Source organism: Lissotriton vulgaris, unplaced genomic scaffold (genome assembly GCF_964263255.1).
Source record: "Lissotriton vulgaris unplaced genomic scaffold, aLisVul1.2 SCAFFOLD_2271, whole genome shotgun sequence".
Classification (NCBI taxonomy): domain Eukaryota; kingdom Metazoa; phylum Chordata; class Amphibia; order Caudata; family Salamandridae; genus Lissotriton; species Lissotriton vulgaris.
This window is the reverse complement of record NW_028255033.1, coordinates 215725-236489: the sequence shown is the minus strand read 5'-3', so window position 1 is coordinate 236489 and position 20765 is coordinate 215725. Positions and strand designations below refer to the sequence as shown.

General features: G+C 43.3%; 1 protein-coding gene across 1 annotated transcript in view; it reads right to left on the bottom strand.

The window, feature by feature from the left end:
* Positions 1 to 13396: 13396 nt before the first annotated feature.
* Positions 13397 to 20765, bottom strand: part of LOC147659343 (vomeronasal type-2 receptor 26-like) — an 83766-nt gene continuing 76397 nt past the window's right edge. Inside the window, exon 3 of the mRNA XM_086951832.1 lies at positions 13397 to 14298. Within this exon, the coding sequence (XP_086807958.1) occupies positions 13397 to 14298 (902 nt within the window). The remainder of the gene's footprint in view (positions 14299 to 20765) is intronic.

Below are 20765 nucleotides of genomic sequence, written 5' to 3'. Positions count from 1 at the left end.
AGCAAATACAGCATGCACAGTTGATTTGTGACCTCCTCCAAGCACTGCTATTACCTTGCAAGGTGGCCATAATAAAATGTGCTGCCCACACTTCATCAAAAGACCCCATCTCCAGAGGCAATGCCTTCATTGACCAAGAAGCAAAGAGGATAGCGCTTACAGGTTGCGAGCAAGCTATGGTACAACTGGTAGGCAACAAGACAGACACAGAAGAGGATAAGGGTTCACTGCATTTTGATCCAATACGTATTCAGAGGGAGGCAGCTGACAGTGAAAGAGAGGAGTGGAACCAACAGGGATGCAAACAAACTGAAGAGGGGCTATGGGTAGGACCTAATGGCAGGATATGCTTGCCTTCAACCATGCTCCCTTCAATGAGTAGGTTGTTCCATGGACCCTCACACGTGGGGCGGGATGGCATGATCAGGTTATTCTCCCAGTGTTGGTACAACACGAAATTCCGCCAGACAGCAGAGAGGCTGTGCAAGCAGTGTGCTGTCTGTGCGCAGTACAACACTGGAAAAGGTATCCCAACTGCGCCTGGCCACTTTCCACCCCCCCATGGACCATTTGAAAGCCTTCAGCTTGATTTTATAGACATGCCCCCCACCCAGTCATATAGGTTCGTTTTGGTAATTGTTTGTATGTTTAGCAAATGGGTAGAGGCCTATCCCACCAAAAATTGTGATGCCCAGAGCGTGGCAAAGTGTTTACTTAAAGAGCTATTACCCAGATTTGGGGTACCTTCCGTCCTGGCATCTGACAATGGTCCTGCATTCATTTCCAATGTCATAAAAGGGCTTTGCAAGGGACTGGCAATAAAACAAAGGCTACACTGCGCCTATCACCCGCCGGCGGCAGGGGCTGTCGAACGCAGAAATGGAATTTTGAAAAATAAAATTGCAAAGATCTGCACGTCAACTGACCTTTCGTGGGTAGACGCGCTGCCTCTCGCACTTTTAGCAATGAGATGTACGCCAGACAGAATAACAAAGTTAAGCCCCCATGAGATCATATTTGGCCGCCCCATGAAAATACCAGGGCATATGTCAACAGCCCCCCTGTCAGTAATGGACGACTTATTGCTATGTTACTGTAAAGAGTTAACACATGTCTTACGTTACCTCCACTGCCAGGTGCTGACGTCCCTTCCAGATGCAGTGACACCGCCACCCCATGATCTAAAGGCTGGTGATTGGATTTGAATCAAAGCCCACACACAGAGAAACTGCTTGCAGCCGAGGTGGAAGGGGCCAAGGCAGGTCATCCTCACGACGGCCACAGCTGTGAAGTGTGAAGGCGTAGCGTCGTGGATTCATGCCTCACACACAAAGAAAGTAACGGGCGGAGAAAAGACACAACCGGTTCAGGTGGCAGCCACCGGGCCCAGCCAGGGATACAACCTTCGCTCCCACAGCAAACAGAAACATGACCAAGGGAGTTAATGATCAACGGGCTGCTGGCTAAATGCAATGCTCCTGACAAATAGACTTCGATCTGTGTCAATACAAGCCTGCGGACAACGGTCCAGGATACAATTAACTATTTTATGTCCGGGAAAAAAAATAACTGCAACTCTGACCCTCCTGGTACCGAGGCCTCTATTGCTCAGTGAGCTGATACATTTGATTTTCAATGATATTTCCTTTCCGGCGAGCCAAGAGCAAATTCCTGAGCAAGAGTTAACGGACCTACATTTTGACATTCTCAATAGTTCTATTTTTGCGATACAGAGTTCTGGTTCTAGCATTATTCAAAACCTTGAACACCATCCATTGTGCCGCTTTTGCAACAGAAATCACTGGTCATAGACCTGTTTGAGACATTGAAAACTGAGAGAAGAGCAGTGGGTAAATGCTTGACTCTAAGGGCAAGCCAGCATAGCGCCAAGTGGACCAATTTAGGGCCTATTCACAAGAAGATTGCATAGCATAGGAAAGGGAGAGATTTGTACAGAGTCATGCAGTCCACTGAGAGACATACATGTAATTGGAGAGCCGTGATTCTTGCAATATTGTTACCAATTCCAGCGGTGATAGTGACGGCAATTATAATAACATATTGTAATGAGCATGAAATACCACACCTCAATGGAAGGGTGGGGGATGGTAGTGATGGAACTGAGCCAACAAAAATGCCAAGAGACTATGAACAAAATATAACAATGAACATTAATGGTGTGGGGGTGGATGTGAATAAAGGGGACAAAGAAGGATTGTGGGATACCTACGAAGGGAACCAATATGTGGAAATGTTGAAACTGTATGTGACAATTTTGAATATATCTGACTGCTATGTTTGCACACACCTGCCCACAGACACCACACATAGTTTAAAGTACAACGTCCTGCCATTATCCAAATATGTAGGCTGTGTCCTCTTGCGAGACATGTTCCAAAGTCAACACGGCATGTTTGCGTCTGTATCTATAGGTACCCCCTCATCTGAAATACTGACTGTTGATCCCAGCGGCAGCAAGGGCTATAGCTATAGCAGGAAGACAACAGACCCCCCTCACAGACCTAAGAGGATCCCTTGTATGAATATGCAGCCAACTAAGGGAGATTTAGAGATGCTAAAGGGATTTGACAGGGCGTCCAGAAACAAGGAATGGAATGGCAGAGCAGGTTGGGATGACATAGAAACAGGCCACTTGAAAATACCAAGGTTCAGGGTAGGGGAAGTCCCAGCCCCCTCCTGCATCCTCAAGGAAGAAGTAGTAACACCCAAGAGAGTGCCGGTTCTTCCAAAGGGGGCTACCAGAACATGCACCCTTTCAGAACTGCTGTCCAAAGACAATTGGAAGGAGTGCATCTCATTTGGATGTACCTTCGAGGAGGTCGCTCAAGGAGAGCAGGGCCTATTTGATTGCGAGGACAGGATAAACAGGATAAAAGGCATACCACCCATAAAGACAGTTCCCCAGATTTACATGGGAATGAGCAGCTGTAACCACACAACCAGACTAACTCGAGTTAGGAGTCGTGACGAGCCGTCACCAGGTCTGGTAGGTTACAAAGGCCTTTTCTTTGTTTGTGGTCCATGGGCATACTTCTACCTGCCCCCAGGATGGTATGGAAGTTGCTACTTAGCCTCCATCATCCCAAAAATGACCCACTTCACAAAATTGGTGCCAGCAGAAAAACTAAAGATGACACTGGCGAGGGCCAAGAGAACGCCCGCTTGGGTAGACCACGTGTTAACAGGTGTTGGGGCAATGGTTCCAATACTAGGCAATGTCTATACTTCAGAACGGATACACCAGTTGTCCAGGATGATTGAAGATCTAGCGGACTCTACCACTGACGCCTTAGGGAACATAACAGAAGAGCTCACCTACATGAGGGCTGTCGTAATTCAAAACCGGATTGCTCTCGATATGATTCTGGCAAAGGAGGGAGGAGTCTGTTCCGTCCTCCATGAGGCATCTTCCCTGGCTCAGAGCCAATGCTGTGTATTTATTCCGGATAACAGTGGGAATATAATAAAAGCCATTAAAAAAATTAAAGATATTAGAGATGAAGCCCACGGGATACACACAGGTAGTCTATGGGAAGAGGTGATCAAGTGGTTCACAGGCTGGGGCTCATGGATACTTGAGGCAGTTATAATAGTGATAGCAGCTATTTTGACACTGTGCCTTCTGATAAAAATATGCCCATCTTGTTGTGCAGCAATTTCTAGGTCCTGCGCCAACTGCATATTCAGGAAAGGTGGTTCACAACACCACACTCACAAGGATGAGGATGAGGATGAGGAACAGGAGATGATAAAGATGAATGACTTCTGATTAACATATGATTTAGTATCAGATTTGGGAATGACGAAGCAGACATTTATATGATACCAAATACATATGTTTTCAGGCCTATAGTCTTCTTTGAAGTACTAAAGAAAGACACCAGCAGAAATCCACAGAGTGGTCGCACGCTCCATTCTGTCTGTCAGTCAGCTGCAACGTGCAGAGCGAACGCAAGGCTTCCGAGAAATGACATGCCAGCTTCCAGCTTTTAGCTTGCTATTGCCAAACTTCATATCTTTCAGTAAAAGATGTCGACATGACATGACCTGCCCTTGCTGGTCAAATACGTGCAGAACCCACGTACACTAGAAACGCCGATTTCACCTTTATGGAAAAACCCAATTCTGCTCTTGTAGATGACACGTGGGTAATGTAGGCACACTTTCGAGCCTTAAAAGGGTATCACACCATATGTGCACTTCACTGATTGGTCTAGCAGGTCATACCCTCATCCAGATTACGTATGCTATGATACCCATCCTGTGGGGGCATATACCTATAAAATGTCTCTGCACTGTCATACCAATTGGGCACTCAGTGAGCTTTTGCTGAGGTCTCCGTGTGCACGTATCTTGCATTGTGACTACTTTCTAATTGGGTTCCCAATAAATCTTGCATACTCAAACATGCTGAGAGCGAATTGTTTATTGAACTGTTGTCATTGATCTTTTATTCTTGCAGTTAATCATTGAGGCTTCAACAGCGTATGATCTTATAATCTTCTGGGATGGCAATGGTGATGTCAGGGGCGGAGGAGGCGTTCATCCAAGTTTCTGTAAGGAAGGCGACGTCCGGAGAGATGGTGTCTAGTAGATTCCATAGGTCAATGGCGTGCCTGTGGACCGAACGGGTGTTGAGCAAGATGCATTGTAGGTGTTTGGGGTCGGGAATCTGAGGTGTGATCGTAGCGGGGTTGTTGACGGTGCCGATGAATTTGCAGGAGTAGCATGAGAAAGTTCCATGGGTGTGTCCAGGAGCGGCTTGGACGCAGTTGGGGGAGCGGCCGGGGTTAAGGGCTAGGAGGGTGGTGGCATCGTAGGTAATGCGGGATGGTTGGGCAATGCGAGGGCCAGGGGGTATGGCGCTGGGCGCGGTCCAGGCACGGACGGGCGTAGACGGGCTTACCTTTGGCGCACCTTCGGCGCGACTGGGGCGCGAACGCTGTGCGTAAACGCTGCGCGCGGGAACAACTGTCATATATGGATGGTGGAGGGGGAGGGGCGAGGGCGGCTCAGCTGGGAGGCAGGGCGGGCAACGTAGGAGGACAACAACAACAAAATGGAGGCGGAGGGGTCAGCACGGCAAGAGCGCCTGGGGGAAAACGCGAATACAGCAAGGAATAAACGCTAGCAATTGTAATATGCTAATAAGCAAAGCGGCAGTCAGAAGCAAACAGCAGGCAATAGATTATGATCAGTTTCCGTGAAAATGCGCTGCACAACGATACCAGATACAGCAAGAAAGTTGCGCTGGCAGTTTAATAATGCAAATACAAATAAGCAAAGCGGCAGTCAAAAGCATACAGCAGGCAATAGGTTACAAGCAGTTTCCTATGCGCTGCACAACGATACCAGAGCCACAGGGGAGCGACCACTCAGCACAGAAGCGAAGAGCGAGTCACAGCGCTTCCAGGTAAGGGAGCGCTGTTTGTAGTTTGTGGGAGGGCGGCTCAGCTGGGAGGCGGGGCGGGCAACGTAGGAGGACAACAACAACAAAATGGAGGCCGAGGGGTCAGCACGGCAAGAGCGCCTGGGGGAAAACGCGAATACAGCAAGGAATAAACGCTAGCAATTGTAATATGCTAATAAGCAAAGCGGCAGTCAGAAGCAAACAGCAGGCAATAGATTATGATCAGTTTCCGTGAAAATGCGCTGCACAACGATACCAGATACAGCAAGAAAGTTGCGCTGGCAGTTTAATAATGCAAATACAAATAAGCAAAGCGGCAGTCAAAAGCACACAGCAGGCAATAGGTTACAAGCAGTTTCCAATGCGCTGCACAACGATACCAGAGCCACAGGGGAGCGACCACTCAGCACTTATTCATATCAGACCTGAGCATAGTGGGAGTTGATGATAACCTGCTACCTGGGGTAAATTGTGCCGGTGGGGCCGTGTCCACAATGATGCAGTTCTCATTAGAGTCTATGCCTGGAAGCCCTGCATAGGATGCGGCAAGTAAGGAGTCCACTGAGTTATCTTGATTCAGAAGGAGAGGGGGCAGGCTTGATGGAAGCGAAAAGCGCCTTTCAGTGTTCTGATTGGCAGTAGCAACAACATCAATGCTCTCCTGGAGCATTTTGTCAATGGCGGTCAAACTTGGCCGCGGGGTGGTGGTGGTTGGTAGTGCCAATTTGTGCACGTCTTTTGGCCTGGGTACTGCCAGTGTCCTTTTCCCCATGATAGCATTTAGTCTAAATCAGTTATGTGACAAATGTTTGAGCAGTAGAGTATGCTTTTATCACTGACCTGATAGCAATGCCAAGAAAAAATGGGAAAGATGAAAAAGGCCTGCCAAGGGGGGTGGCCCAGCCCAGCCTCTTCTGGCCTCTGAGGGCCTAAGAGGGCCCGCCCTTTGCCCGGGCTTCGCCCGGCTGCTCCCGCGCACGACTCGAGACAGGGTAAGTTGCAGAATGAGCGTCCCACAGAGCGCTCGGCGCTCCTCTCTTCCTCTGGGCGCAAAGGTGGCGTCAGGGACGCAACTTGGCCGCCGGGGCACCTGGGAGGTGTAGTTTCGCCCCACCGGTGGCTGCAGGTGATGTTGCAGCATTCGGACACAGCTGTTCCCCTCACGGCGTCTCCCTGGAGCTGATGGTGCAGTTAACAGGAGCCGTTGCCCTCACGGGAGGGTAAGTTGCAGAATGAGCGTCCCACCGAGCGCTCGGCACTCCTCTCTTTTCAGGTGCCCCCAGGCGCAAAGGTGGCGTCAGGGACGCGACTTGGCCACCGGGGCACCTGGGAGGTGTAGTTTCGGCCCCCCGGTGGCTGCAGGCGATGTTGCAGTGTTAGGACACAGCCGTTCCCCTCACAGCTTCTCCCTGGAGCTGATGGCGCAGGTAACAGGAGCCATTGCCCTCACGGCAGGGTAAATTGTGGAATGAGTGTCTTTGCTCTATTGTTTCATACCTTTCTGCCTTTTAAAGGTTCTTTTAGAATTGACTGAAAGCATGTGCTTTATCTGATGCAATTGTTGCTTTATCCCTCCTGACGTTATTATGTCTCCTCCATATTTTCTTTCACTCTTGAGCGTCAACTCTCTAGAGAAATGCATGGGTACATTCAGTAGACTTTGGCCTGAATATGCTACCCCTTTTGCTGCTTATGGTTGTCCCTTCTCAGGCCACACTGTACTGTAGACACCTATTACCGTTACTGGTGGTGCCCTCAGATTGTCGATATGGCCGCCACATTAAAGTCAGGTGCCCAAGACAGGGGAGGCCATGAAGTGAAGCCTGTGGTCTTAAGCGAGTGAAGGGCTCTGCCAAAGGGCTATTCATGGTGCAAAGCGCCATCCTGGTCTCCTACAGCTACCATCTTGGGGTCTGGCTCTGGCCACCATGTGTATTTTCAAAGCCCATTTGGGACTGGGAGGGGTCTGATCACTCTAACCCCATAGCACTTACCTGCCGGCGAATCAATCGGTTAGCCCAGCGGTGGCAAAGCGACGGGGGCTGACAAAAATGTAATTGGAAATCACAAAATGCAATTGATTAAACCTTGATTCATTTCTACAATTTCCTAATGAGTCATAGGTTTTGGCTGATTTTCAATTTTCCAGTTGAGATACTCAAACATATATGTAAAGGAACATTCCATCTGAAAAAGACCCTTTAGGAATGTCATCATCGATTTATCATCAGGGCATAACAAAGGACATTTAACATTTTTGGAGGGGTATTTGTTACTCTGTCACAATATGAACACATTCCTTTCGGTTTTTCAAAAAATGAAAACAAATTCTATTTTTCAAAAAGCAGACTGACTTACATGTAGATTAGTGACATAGTAAGACATAATGAAAATCTGACACTTTTTAACATAAATTAAATATATTTTTTAACTTGAACATATTTTTGCTATGTTTTTTTATTAAAAATATAGCCATTTAATCTAATGTTTCCAGTCATTTTGGTTCACATGCTGACTACTGTTTGATTTTAATACCATCTCATCAATGTGACTATGGGAGGGATGGGCGGAAAAAATGCAAGGAAGCTGTATTTGTGTAATATTGAGGCATTTTATTCCAAAGATTGACTTAAGATATAAATGGGTTTTATTTCAAAATACCAAAAGTTTACATATGTAGGAGTTCCTTTCTGAATAGGACTTGAATAATGCAGTAGTTCCTTCGCTTATTCTACTTCTCTGGTTTCTTGTCAGTGTTCCTCTACCCTGGAGGGAGTGGTCCTGAGAGGCTTGCAGAGGAAATAAAGCAACAAAGGAGAAATACAGTAAGTATAATTGTGGTGGCTTGGCGTAAACACCTTTCACCACACCCAAATGGGAACATTTTGCAAGGGTGAAGAAAAAATATATATATATGATACTATTGGGGGTTTATTGTTGTGTGCCCGGTTTTTAGACTCTTGGTATAACCTATTTAGGGGTTTTCTTCGTTTCTCTCCTGTGCACTTTGTGGAGGGAAGAAGATGTGATTTGCGGTAGTAGGTAGACGTGATTTACAAAAGAAACACGAAGCCCATATAAAGGAGCAGAAAGGTAGGAACAACTTTGTTTCTTGATCCACCACCCAATCTTTGCCCTCTACGGTGTTACATACTGCCTCTTGCCGCAACTCTCCATAGCTGTGGCGGATCCTGCATGTCCTCGGGTGACCACCGCTCCTCGCTCCACACATCCCTGGCTTCCCCGGCTTCGGTGTCTTCCATGATAGCGTCCTCCCTTGCGGCATCTTCCTCGATGGCATCCCACCCCATCATCTCTTCCTTAGCAGCTTCTCTCCCGATGACTTCCTCCCCAATGGTGTCCCTCGTCTGTTTCCTGTTCTCCTTTTCCCCTCCTTCTATGTTGGCTGATAAGGCCTTCTGCTGCAACCCTATTCCTTGATTGGTCTGTTTATTATGCAATCCACCTTTTATAAGTGAAGCAATGTCCATTCTCCATGTTTCCTTGCTTTTCAAGCCCTCCCTCGCTGTCATAAGCAGGACCCGGGAAGAACGGAGAATATGGACTCAAAATGCAAGGTAAGTCAGGGTTTGGTGAGGGTATTGGGGCACTTTCTCACAGTGACGTTTGGAACATTCACTGTGTCATAAGTACATGTTATGCTAACATAACATCTTTCAAAATTGTGATGGAGCTTCACACTTGACACGATTATAAATTGTACAACTGTCCCCCAAACAAATGCATGTATATTTCTTTTTTTAGGCAGCAATATGTTATCTCAAACAGTGTTTAGTTGAAGATTAGTAATATAGTCGTATTGTCAGGAATGTTCTCACCAACTTGCCACAAGAGCAGCACACTGCTGGTACAAATGCCCCTCTTAGAACCCCCATCAGTCTATTAGCTCTCAACTGACTGATCCACACCAAAGGGGGCAAGGGGAATGGGAAAGAGAAGAGACTGCTCAATCTGATCAGATTCCTCCTTGAACCATGCCTCAATCTTCTTCATTATGTGTTCTTTAAGTCCTGATAATTTCTCAAGCGAGAACCTGCACAAAAGAAGTTTACACAAATACTTAATTAACTTCCTATCAACTACTCTGACCCTATATTGTCAAGCAGCAGCAATCTGTGTTTACACATTAATAGCTGGACTGTAGCCTCTCTTCTATTTCTTGAGTTTCTTATTTAATTCATTCTTCTATTAATTCACAGGTTTAAAACTGTTCTTTTTTTCTCCAGAGAAAGTGAGCAGAAACTTATTTCTAATTCCTCCTGGTTACAATGTATATATACAACAATATTTCCTTGCTTAGTAATTAAAATATTATTTGCATTAACAGGGTACTTGCGTGACATGGAGATGAGATCTGAGGTTTAAAGTCCAACTGCCGTATTAGAAAGATGGCGGTCAGAGTTTAAACCTGTGTGAAGATTCCAAGTGATGTAGTCGGAAAAACTGCATAATCACTTCATGACATTGTCTTGTTCCTTGTGTGCTTAAGCCACCATGTGCCGCAAGTTAGTTTTTCACTACCAATCTTTGAGGTTTTGGCCCTTCGTTCCCTTATTTAGGTCTTAGTCCCTTTTTCACGTGTTTACATGGTCTTTTTCCTTTAATGGGGAGTTGTCATATTGTGTTTGTATTTTCCTGTATTAAAGGAGGACAATGGGTATTTTGTATATATCTTTCCTCCTTGTGGTTCTTTTCCCTCTTGTGATGTGGTTTCTACTGTTCATCCCTAGGTTATGGACCACTGATTCTAGTTGTACTTTGTTGTTTATAGTTTTAAAAGATTAGTTTCATTATTCTCCTATTTTAAAGGAAGGATATCATGTAGTATGTTCATGCTGTTTTATTATGTTCCAAGTTATCTTGTTCCTAGCTGCTCCCCCAGTGTGAGTGTTCTGAGTGGAATGTTGGTGTATGGCCATGAGTGGAATGCTTGAGTGACTCGCATGAGTGGTGACTGTTAGTGGAAGGGCTGAGCAGCTAGCAGGCTGCTCCCAGTGGGGCTGCTTTTCTGAACTTAACAACCTGCTGGAAAGGATTTAAGCTACATGTTATCTACTTGAATAAACCTACTGAAAACTACATCTACCATTGTGGAATACGTTACTACAATGATGCTGGTTTGCGACAGCCATTCCATAGTGGCCTTCCCTAAAAGGCAGTTGGAAAGTGACATTGGAGGACTTTAGCTTTCCCCTTCCCCCCTGGCCCTCAGCATTTGGGCCTGAGAAACACCTATGGTACCCCCAAACATCACTGCACTGTGAGTTGCCTGCCATTCGGTGCAGGGATGTTTCAAATGCAACCTTGTCCTGCAGGTCTTTTCCACCTGGTTGCATCATAATAGTATGGTCAGAACAGCAGTTCCTTTCTGCAACATTGTCGAGCAGATGAAAATTCATCCGATATCATAATACGGCCCATAGTGAACACAGTGAAGGAGTTTTAATGTGCAGATGCCTGACTTCTGTGGCCAGCCAGGCTGTGATTGATTACTTTTTTTATTGAATTTCAGCTGGAGATTGTGCAAAGTTATACAAGAAATTGTTCCCTGGGTTCAACATTAAACATGCTTGTAGTGTGGAGTCTCTATACCGTAGAGTATACAGAAAGCACAAATAAAATATTTACAATATTTAACCCTTTCGCTGCTGATGACGAGCTCAGCTCGTCATCACCCACGGGTGTCGTGTGCTGATGACGAGCTGAGCTCGTCATGAACAATGGGAAATGAGCAGGACCAGCACAGGGCAAAAATCCCCGCAGCAGCCATGTGGTTAAATGTTCCTTATACCGCGTCTCACTATGGCAAACGATTGGGAAAAAAAACAATGTTTATATAAAATGATTGAACAATAATGTATAATTGTTTTAAATATAACCGGAAGGAAAACACTACAACATATTCATTTAATTTTAGTTTAGATCTGTAATAAGGTAAATATAATAAATTAAATTACAGTCATTTTTCTGAAGTTTAATTTAAAAGATACATTTCCAAATGAACAGAAAACTATGCATTAATACTTATTACGAGATGTATATAATTTAATAGAAGTAGTTTGATTGCAGAAATAAAATCTGAACAATTTAGTTCGATTATTTGTACATTAATTTATATATATTTATTTATATATTTATATATTTTTTTAAGTAGATTATATATTTATGTATAACAATAATATTTCCTATGGGGTTAACTTTAATCCCAGACTCTATTATTATTTATGAGAAGAGTTTGGAGTAGCAGTGGTCGCTCATACATGGTGCTAGCCTTGCTTCAGCTCTGAACTGAGTAATTTACTATACTCATAAGCCCTTTTGCCTCTGTAGTAACTATAAAAGAGCAGTTTATGCATAGAAATAGGTTTGCTCGTTTGTGGCTGGTTTGATGTCCTTCTCATAATCACTCTACAATAGTCAGTCCCATCGTTACTGAAGGGATCCATTCTGACATTTTGCACTGCATGTGATAGTTAACGACCAAACCACACCTGGTGTTCTTGATATCCTTAAGGGACTCACTAGAGCATTGGATATCCACTTTTAAATAATTATTTTAAAATTCTGATCTAGTGCACATGATATAAATTGTAACCACAAATAAGATAAAGATAAAGGGAGCAAACAAGTTAATGTAGATGGTAAACGGCAAATAGTAAACTGTGATATGCATTTTATAGCACTAAAGCCTTAATTTCCTGCATCTAGGCATATTAGCAAATACAAATCCCATTCTTAGTTTAAAAGGTGGATCAAACTTGAATCAGAACACTTTAAGGAACTCCATCTCTTAAGGCCCAGAGGAGCTGCTACGTGATAAACTAGCCAGACAGACAACCTGCCATGGCTGATGGTCTCCCAGCAGCCTTCAGTGAGAATGGATGCTTGATTATGTCTGTCTTGTTCTCCAGGCTGTGAAGGTCCACACAGATCCTTAGCTCTTTATGCACAGTTTCCATAAGATAATTCAGAAGCTTTGTTGAAAACTTGCAGAAAAACAATCAACAAAGAATGGTAAAATGCCTGTTCAGCTATTTTATTCAACCATCAGAGTTATTTTGAAAGGACAAAAAACATGAAGCACACAACCATAAAAATTTGCTATTTCACAATAATGATTTTAAAATAAAATATTCAGCACTAATAAAACACCACAAATATATTATCACAGCTTGATTATTACAGAACAATATGAAAAGATTGCGTTCTTGATATGTTCATTGTTACTTTTGATCATTTGATTAGCACTCAAAGGAACGGCACTAAAAAGAAAAAGACATATTATTTTTGACGCTGGGATTTGGCGTTTAAGCTATTCTAAAAATAGTTCAATTTCCTGCATTTTCTTATTGGTTTAGCCGATCTTGTATAATTTACAACAATCTTTATATTTTTAACACACTATACATCTCTCATGTATTTAAGGTATTTCAATGTTCTCATTATTTTATACAAAGTTTTTTCTTTAGTTAAAAATGACGTAATATTTTATCAGATAGCAATGATATAAGATATTGTTCACTCGGCACGTAAGATAGCAAGTGAATTTGTAAATGTCACTGCACCTCAAGAGGCATCTGGGTGCTGAATATCAGATCATTATTATTACCCAACTCCTTTTTTCAACCTTAGAATGATAGAAGTCCTTAGAAAAAACAGCATTTGAACCTGTAAACATGAGGTCATACTTGAACATTAGACCATTGAATATCATATGATCCTCGTTACTCACAAATTGTATCAACATCAGAAGGAAGAAAGTTCTGAGTAGAACCAGCATTCAAACCTCTAACTATGAGAGAAAACATAATTTAAATGGCTGGATGCTTTAGTCCACTGAGCTACCAGAACAAGCTGTCATGTTGGTCTTTTCTGCTGCAGTTAGCCAGGATATAAGTCTGTACTAATATAATTTTTAATACATCAATTATAGATTTATTTTTGTCATCTGGAAATAGGCTTTTGCATTAAGTGTTGTTTCGTATTCATATCTGGCCGCCAAATGATGATGTAACATTTAGGAATAAAGATACAACCCAATAGTCCTGCACTTGATGACAAAATGGCGAAGATCTCAACGGCCACCAAATACTTTCCATTTGTGCTGAGATACGCTGGGATAAAAGAGACCCAGACCACCAGAAACACAAGCATACTGAAGGTGAGGAACTTGGCCTCATTAAAACTCTGAGGCAAATTACGGGCATAAAATGCAACCACAAAGCTGACAGTGGCCAACAAGCCCAGATATCCCAACATCAGATAGAAGAAGAGAACGGAGCCCTCGTCACACTGGATGATGGTGGTTTCCCCCATCTGTATCTTCACGGGGAATGGGGGGTCAATAAGCAGCCAGACTGTGCAAATCAGGACTGGAGCAACTGAACAAAAAAGGACCACTCCTACGGGCATTCTGGTCCCAAGCCACTTTGATGAACGGCTGGTGGGATCGCGAGCATTGAACGCTATAATCACAGTGATGGTCTTGGCCAGAATGGTGGAAATGCTGATGGAAAAAATAATTCCAAATGAGTTTTGTCGGATCATGCAGGTGGCCCTCATGGGATGGCCAATGAAGGTAAAGGGACAAAGGAAGCAGAGCATGAGGGCGATGAGAAGCACATAGCTCAGTTCTCGATTGTTTGCTTTGACAATTGGCGTGTCCTGGTACTTCTTGAAGATGCAGAGAACTAACAGAGTGATTAGGAAGAGTAGGATTGTGAGACATGATAATGTGATTCCCAAAGGCTCCTCAAAGGACAGGTACTGGAGAGTTGTGAGATCACATCGGGTTCGCTCATCATTGGGCCAGTGGTCTTCAGGACAAGGCCAGCAGTCACGGGAATCTGAGGCAAAGAAGGAAGTTGGTTACTGAGTAAAATCTCTGTACTTAGGAATTGTCAAAATTAACATAGGGAAAAAGTGAAGCTTTTGTGAACCATGGAATCACCCCATGGTTGTCTTTTCTGTTGCCCCTTTGGGGGAAAAAAAAAGAGGTCTCATTAGCCTCCCTAATCTAAGCAACTTTCAGGAGTAGGTACAGCCGGGAGACTCTCAGACATACAGGAGACGCTAATTAGGATGATTTTACGTGAAGCAGCTCCAGGACAATACTGAGAGTCATTGGGGGTCTTGTCTGACTTCCAATATGGTTTTAGGAATAATAGAAGTACTCTGGATCAGTGCTTAAATCTCCAGCTCCTGATCGGCAAGTATACAGTAGCCAAGGAGGGGTCTTTATTCTTGGGATTTATGGACCTCTCCTCGGCATTCAACTTAGTCAATCCGTCAAAACTGTGGACCATCTTATGAGAAATTGGTGTTGACCCTGTATTAGTAAACTTTCTAGCGGTTCTTCATTCCGATTTATCCGCAACAGTAAGAGTAAATCAGGAAGGAAGGGTTACAGGTCATTTCAGTTCTAGGAGGGGCGTGAGACAGGGCTGCATTTTGGCCCCCCTATTATTCACCCTGTATATTAATGCCTTGGGGGGGTGCCTTAAGCAAGTGACTACGGACGTGCCGCATATAGGGGACTCCTTGATACCGGTCCTCCTTTACGCGGACGACGCGGTCCTTCTTGCAAGAACTGGAAATGGGCTCCAGAGACTACTGGACTCTTTTGGAGAGTTCATGGAGTCCCTGGATCTAAAAGTTAACATCAAAAAGTCACACGTCATGGTGGTGGGTAAACACTGTGGATCTCGACCAAAGAAAATGTTTCTTTGTAATAACAAAGCTATTTCTAGGGTCCCAATGTTTACATACCTTGGGGTTTTATTTGACCAAAGGGGGTCATGGAGACCTCAGCAGCTCCATAAAAGTAATGCCCTGACTAGGTCATCCTCTGCTGTTTTGGCATTTGCAAAAAAACTAGGAGCTAAACCAATTAAGGCTCTTCTTAACATCTACAAATCCAAATGTCTTGCAATAGCGTCATATGGTTCATGTATTTGGGGATATACTGCCCATACTAAAATTCAAACATGTGAAAACAAGTTCTTACGAACATTGCTGGGTCTTCCACATTCCTCACCTACCTTCTCAGTGCATACTGAGTTAGGAGTAGGATATGTGACCGACCAGCTCAGATTGGCACCTTTCACTTGTTGGGCTAAGACCTGGCTCAACCAGGAAATATCACTAAACCATCAAATCCTGACGGATTGCATTGCACTACACAGGGCGAATGCAATGCCCTGGTTGTTGTACCTTAAAACCATGTTTACGCAATTGGGACGCCCTGAGATCTACACTACCCCCAATTGTATTACCAAAGAGGATGTTGGGTGGATAAAGGTACATTTCCTTAACATGCTCAGTATGGAACGAGAGGAGCAGGAGCTTAAGAAAACCTCTGTGAGGGCACATTTTTTATCATTATGGTCCCCTTTAACTGAACCTTATTTGACTATTGTGAATCGCCCTTTCCATAGACAGCTTTTAACGAGGTTCCGTTTTAATATGATACACTTAACTTTGGGTGAATTCCCAACTTGGTGCAAGCTGGAAGACTGTAACCCTTGCAAATGTGATAATTTTTCAAACCCGGACACGTTGCATTTCGTCATGTTTTGTGACTTTTATCAAGAAATGAGAAAAAAATATCTGCTACCGCTGTTGAAAGAGGCCGGCTTCATACAAGTCCGACCAGCTCTCTTATATTTACAAATGCTAAGTTGTCCTTTGGTCATGTTTTGTATTGCGAGCTTTCTGGTGGCTGCTGTTCGGAAAAAGAATAAATTAGATAGACTGGTAAATGCTATGTAGGGGATAAAATTCTCTTATTGATGTGCCTTCCCTTGTTTACCTGGCACTTTGCACTTTGGATATATATGACGAGAGCAGGCCTCCCAGATGCATTAAGTGATGATATGTGTATTATGTCCTTATGAACTACCTCTAGTGTAAATAATATTTTTTAGTCTAAATTTTAATGTAACTGTGTTTTACGCAATCGGACATCTGAATGTATTGAGATTTTTCTACATTTTACATTGTACTTTAAAATCACGTTTGTTTCTTGAAATTTACTATGTGTATATAATTGTATATATGTATATATGTTCATGATTGTCTTTTTATGATTTTTAATAATCGAAATAAAATGCTTTAACTGACTGACTACAACAATAATATATTCACAAATCAAAAGTTTGTTATCTTAGTCTATAAAACAATAATAAGGAAATTATTAGCTCAAATATTCCGAATGGATAAAAACTTATCACACCTAACTAAAATCCCCCATGACACTCTGATTTAATACAGGGATGTGCCTGTGTTCCCCTCATACCTTTCCCTGCACACCTTCTCTAGGCTAAACAAACCCTGTTAGTTTAAAGTCATCCCAGGTCTCTGAGTTTTGCTTGCTTGCCTTCAGAATGCTTTCTGACACACTGACTCACACCTTTCAAGAACCCGTTTTCTTACTTTTGGGTTGAGCCAGACAATGTAAGCTGAACAGTTGTGAAACACATATTATGAACTCAACAAGAACAGACTAAGGAACGCAGCCCAGCCATTGCTTACCATTAATTGGGTTCACTATCACTCTCTTTTGCCTACTTCATATTTGTGTCCATGTATCTCTTTGATTTGGGTCGCTTTCACTCCTTGCTTTTAGAAAACAATTTTTACGTCTTTTCGTTTTAGGGCTACTTGAACATGCATGTGTTTTTCAGCTGTCTCCTATAGATGCTCCCTACCCATTCCATGGTACGCGTTCACCAATTGGCTTTTCTCGCCCCACATTCACTAGTGTTGTGCTCTCTTGAAGGCATGTTATGCCCTCTTTGGTCCATGTTACTCTCTTTCTTTAGTGTTGATTTTCTTTCCTCCCATCCTGTTACTTGTCCTCCTCTTCCACCCCACTCTCACAACCTGTTCATAATTTTTCATTTTTTAAGCACGTTTGTGCTCTCTATTAAAATAGTGCTTTTGTGCTCCTTTTTTCATGTATTAATCCATCTCAGCTAGGTAAATAAAAAAATAAGAAACACCCCCACAATTTTATAGATGCGTGCAACTTTGATGAACACGCGAGGGCAGCAAAAAACGATGCGTTAGGCCAGTAACAACACTTTTTCTTATTAACTATGCTACAGAGGATCCTTGTGCTACATAGCATGGCCAAAACGGATTGGCAAAGCCAATAGGTCTTCTAGGTGAGATCTATTTTCTTTGTCATTTGGCCATATGGTGACTTTGAGCAAGTGTTAACGGCTAAGAGTGAAAAAGTAAAGTATGTGTTATGACCTGTGTCTTACTGAGCATGTTGTCAGACAAAACTTCCAGTGCTTGAATTGTGAAGGACAGGACTCATATGCAAAGACTTGACAGTCATCTGCGAGTAGAGGTAGGGCCTACCAGTACCTCCAGGCTCAGGTTAACTCTAAGCGTGTATCAAGTTCTTGGAAGGGATGGCAGGGGAGGGCGTTATTTGTAAAACAATATTTTCATCAGACGATATTTAGGCCACAATTTGGGAATACAATATAATCAGGATGGGCTGTAGTCAAGCACACAGGCAGTAGAGGGTGGAAGGTGCTGGAGCTAAGCACATAGACAATGGAGGTTTGGATAGGTGATTGGGGCAAGCACATGGATAATGAAGGGAGAGTGGGCATACGGAGTAGGGAGGAGGAAAGCAGGGGGGTGAACACTTGGGAAACAGCTGAAAAACACATGCACTCTTGTAGAGTGCATAAAAAAATATACAAGAAGCGCCTGAAAAATGAGTAGTGGAAGTAAACAAGTAATAAGTCCATGTTACAGCTAAGGGAAAAGCACATGTAGAAGAAGAGAGCCTACAGGAGCTGATGAATAAGAAGCAAGCAAGGTAAGAGAGATATTACAACCAACCAATGGGGAAGGGTTGTTCTAATCTGTTCTTTTTTAGGGATTGCCTAAACAGCCCATACACTGCCTCTTACTAGACCTTTTATTACCTCACCTTGGGAATTGGAAACAACCCTTTAATTTGCATTGGTGGGTTTAAATATGACTCTCAATGCCACATCATGCATGTGGGTGATTATGTGTAGGAGACACCTCACAGAAGTAGAAGTGGGAAGGACAGAAACTTCCAACAGCCCAAGTAGCTTCTCATTTTTAATGGTTGACACTTATAAGTGATACACTCATACTTTATCTTCCTTACGAATAGGTGACTACATCAGCATTTGGAAAGTTATCAGAACTCTCATCAACTACATGTCAAGATTAAATCCAACTAGAAGTAACTCCTCTCTTCACTACCCGCCTAACCTCTCTAAAAATGTAACCAGAAATGTTAAACACACCCTCTCCAGAAAGAACACAGACATTCTATTCTTAGACACTTCCTTCAACATAAGAAAAGGCACCATTATTAACAATCATATATTTCTCACCAGAAAAAATGGCAAAATGGCCCACTACTGTCACTAATCAGCTATATATCGAGGAAAAGTAAAACATTCCATATGGTTCAAAGATTCCAACTGCACCCTCACATAATCTGAGAGCAACTCTGAATATTACTTCCTACAAAAATGGCACAGTTCTTATCCAAGCAGCAAATAAGGACCTGGAGCTATTCAACAACTATTTTGCCACACTAAAAATCCTTATATACAACAAATCATATCCTTCACACCTTCAAGACTTTTCCTCACAATCTGACCCTCAATCCGATCATCACCTTCCCAGAATAGAATATACAATCTCTCAGGAGCTACAACAACCGATGCGTTCAATCAGAATACCTGAAACTAGGGATAGCAACTCTCTTCTCTTAGCTGCCAATTCACCACCCATCACCTTTACCACCACAGCTCCTAGTCTCATCTCAAGGACCCCCATCATTCCCCTCATCAATCCATCATGGTTATCCCTGGGATAACACAGTGACAGGCACCAGATAACAAAAAGGAAAAAAAACTATATTCCCAGTTCTACCTCTCGTTCCACTGAACACTACTAATTCATCCAATCAAAACGCCGTCATTTTGGTAACATCTAACACTACCCAGGACAACAAAAGACTAAAATGGAAACCCAAAATAAATCCTAAGTCATACCCTTTCAAAAATTCAAAGAGATCAGATGGAACTTCTACCAGACCCTCTGACACAGATGTTAAAAAATCTAGCATTCCTACCTCCAGACCGCCCAGCAATCTGTTCCAACCATTCCCTCTGTCGTTAGAAGAACTAGAAAATCTCAGAGCCAAAACTGATCTATCTAAACTTGCAAAACACCGTTTCAGAAATTAAGAACCTTTTATTCATCTCAGAAAATTATCTCTCTAAAATCAACCATTTTCAAAAATCTACTCTCTCAAACCACAGCAACCCAAATACTATTCCTTTGCCTCTATCCTATCGCCATCTCCTTACCTGCAAACAACATTGATACCTGACAGACTGGAAACATCATCCCTGTTACTATCTTACAAATCACCACCCAACCTCCCCCCAATCGATGCAAACAGAGCAACTCATCCAAACAACAAACACGTTAACCCTAATAACCTAAAAAATTAAGATTTACCCCGAAACACATGAATCTAACAGGGGTAACTCATCAAAACCAATTTCCTATGTTCTACTCGGGCCTCTGTATCGTACTCAACGCATCACTCACCATGAACCAAAAGGTCAATGCTGTTACCTCCAGCTGCTTCAAAACCCTCCTCATCCTCAACAAGACCTTCAAGTGGATCTCCCTGAAGTCAAGGAAGACAGTCACCCACGCACTCATCACCAGCAGACTAGACTATGGACACACACTGTACAACGGCATCAACAAGTCCCTACTCTGAAAACTCTAGCCAATACACAACACTGCTGCAAGACTCGTCCTAGACATTCCTCCGCACAAACACATCAGCCAACACCTATGAAGACTTCGCTGGCTTCCCATTGAGAAAAAAGTCACCTTCAAAATCCTCACTCCCTCCTACAAATGCCTACACAATAACAGACCCAAATACCTCAACAACAGAATCAACTTCCACATACCCAAAAGAAACCTCCCCTCTTCCAAACTCGCACTGGCCAAAACCATGCACATCCACAGAGCAGGCAGAAGATCCTTCTCTCAAATTGCAGCCAAGACCTGGAACGAGCTATCTGTAGACATCAGATGCTCCTCCTCCTTGAACACCGTCAGGAAGACCCTCAAGACCTGGCTCTTTGGCTAAACAGATCTGCAGACCCTCTCAGACCCCGTGCGGACACCCTCAGTGCCTTGGGACCCTCATGGGTGAGTAGTGTAGGAGAGTAGGATCCGCTTATTATGGTTACCCCCACTTTTTGCTGGTGTTTCA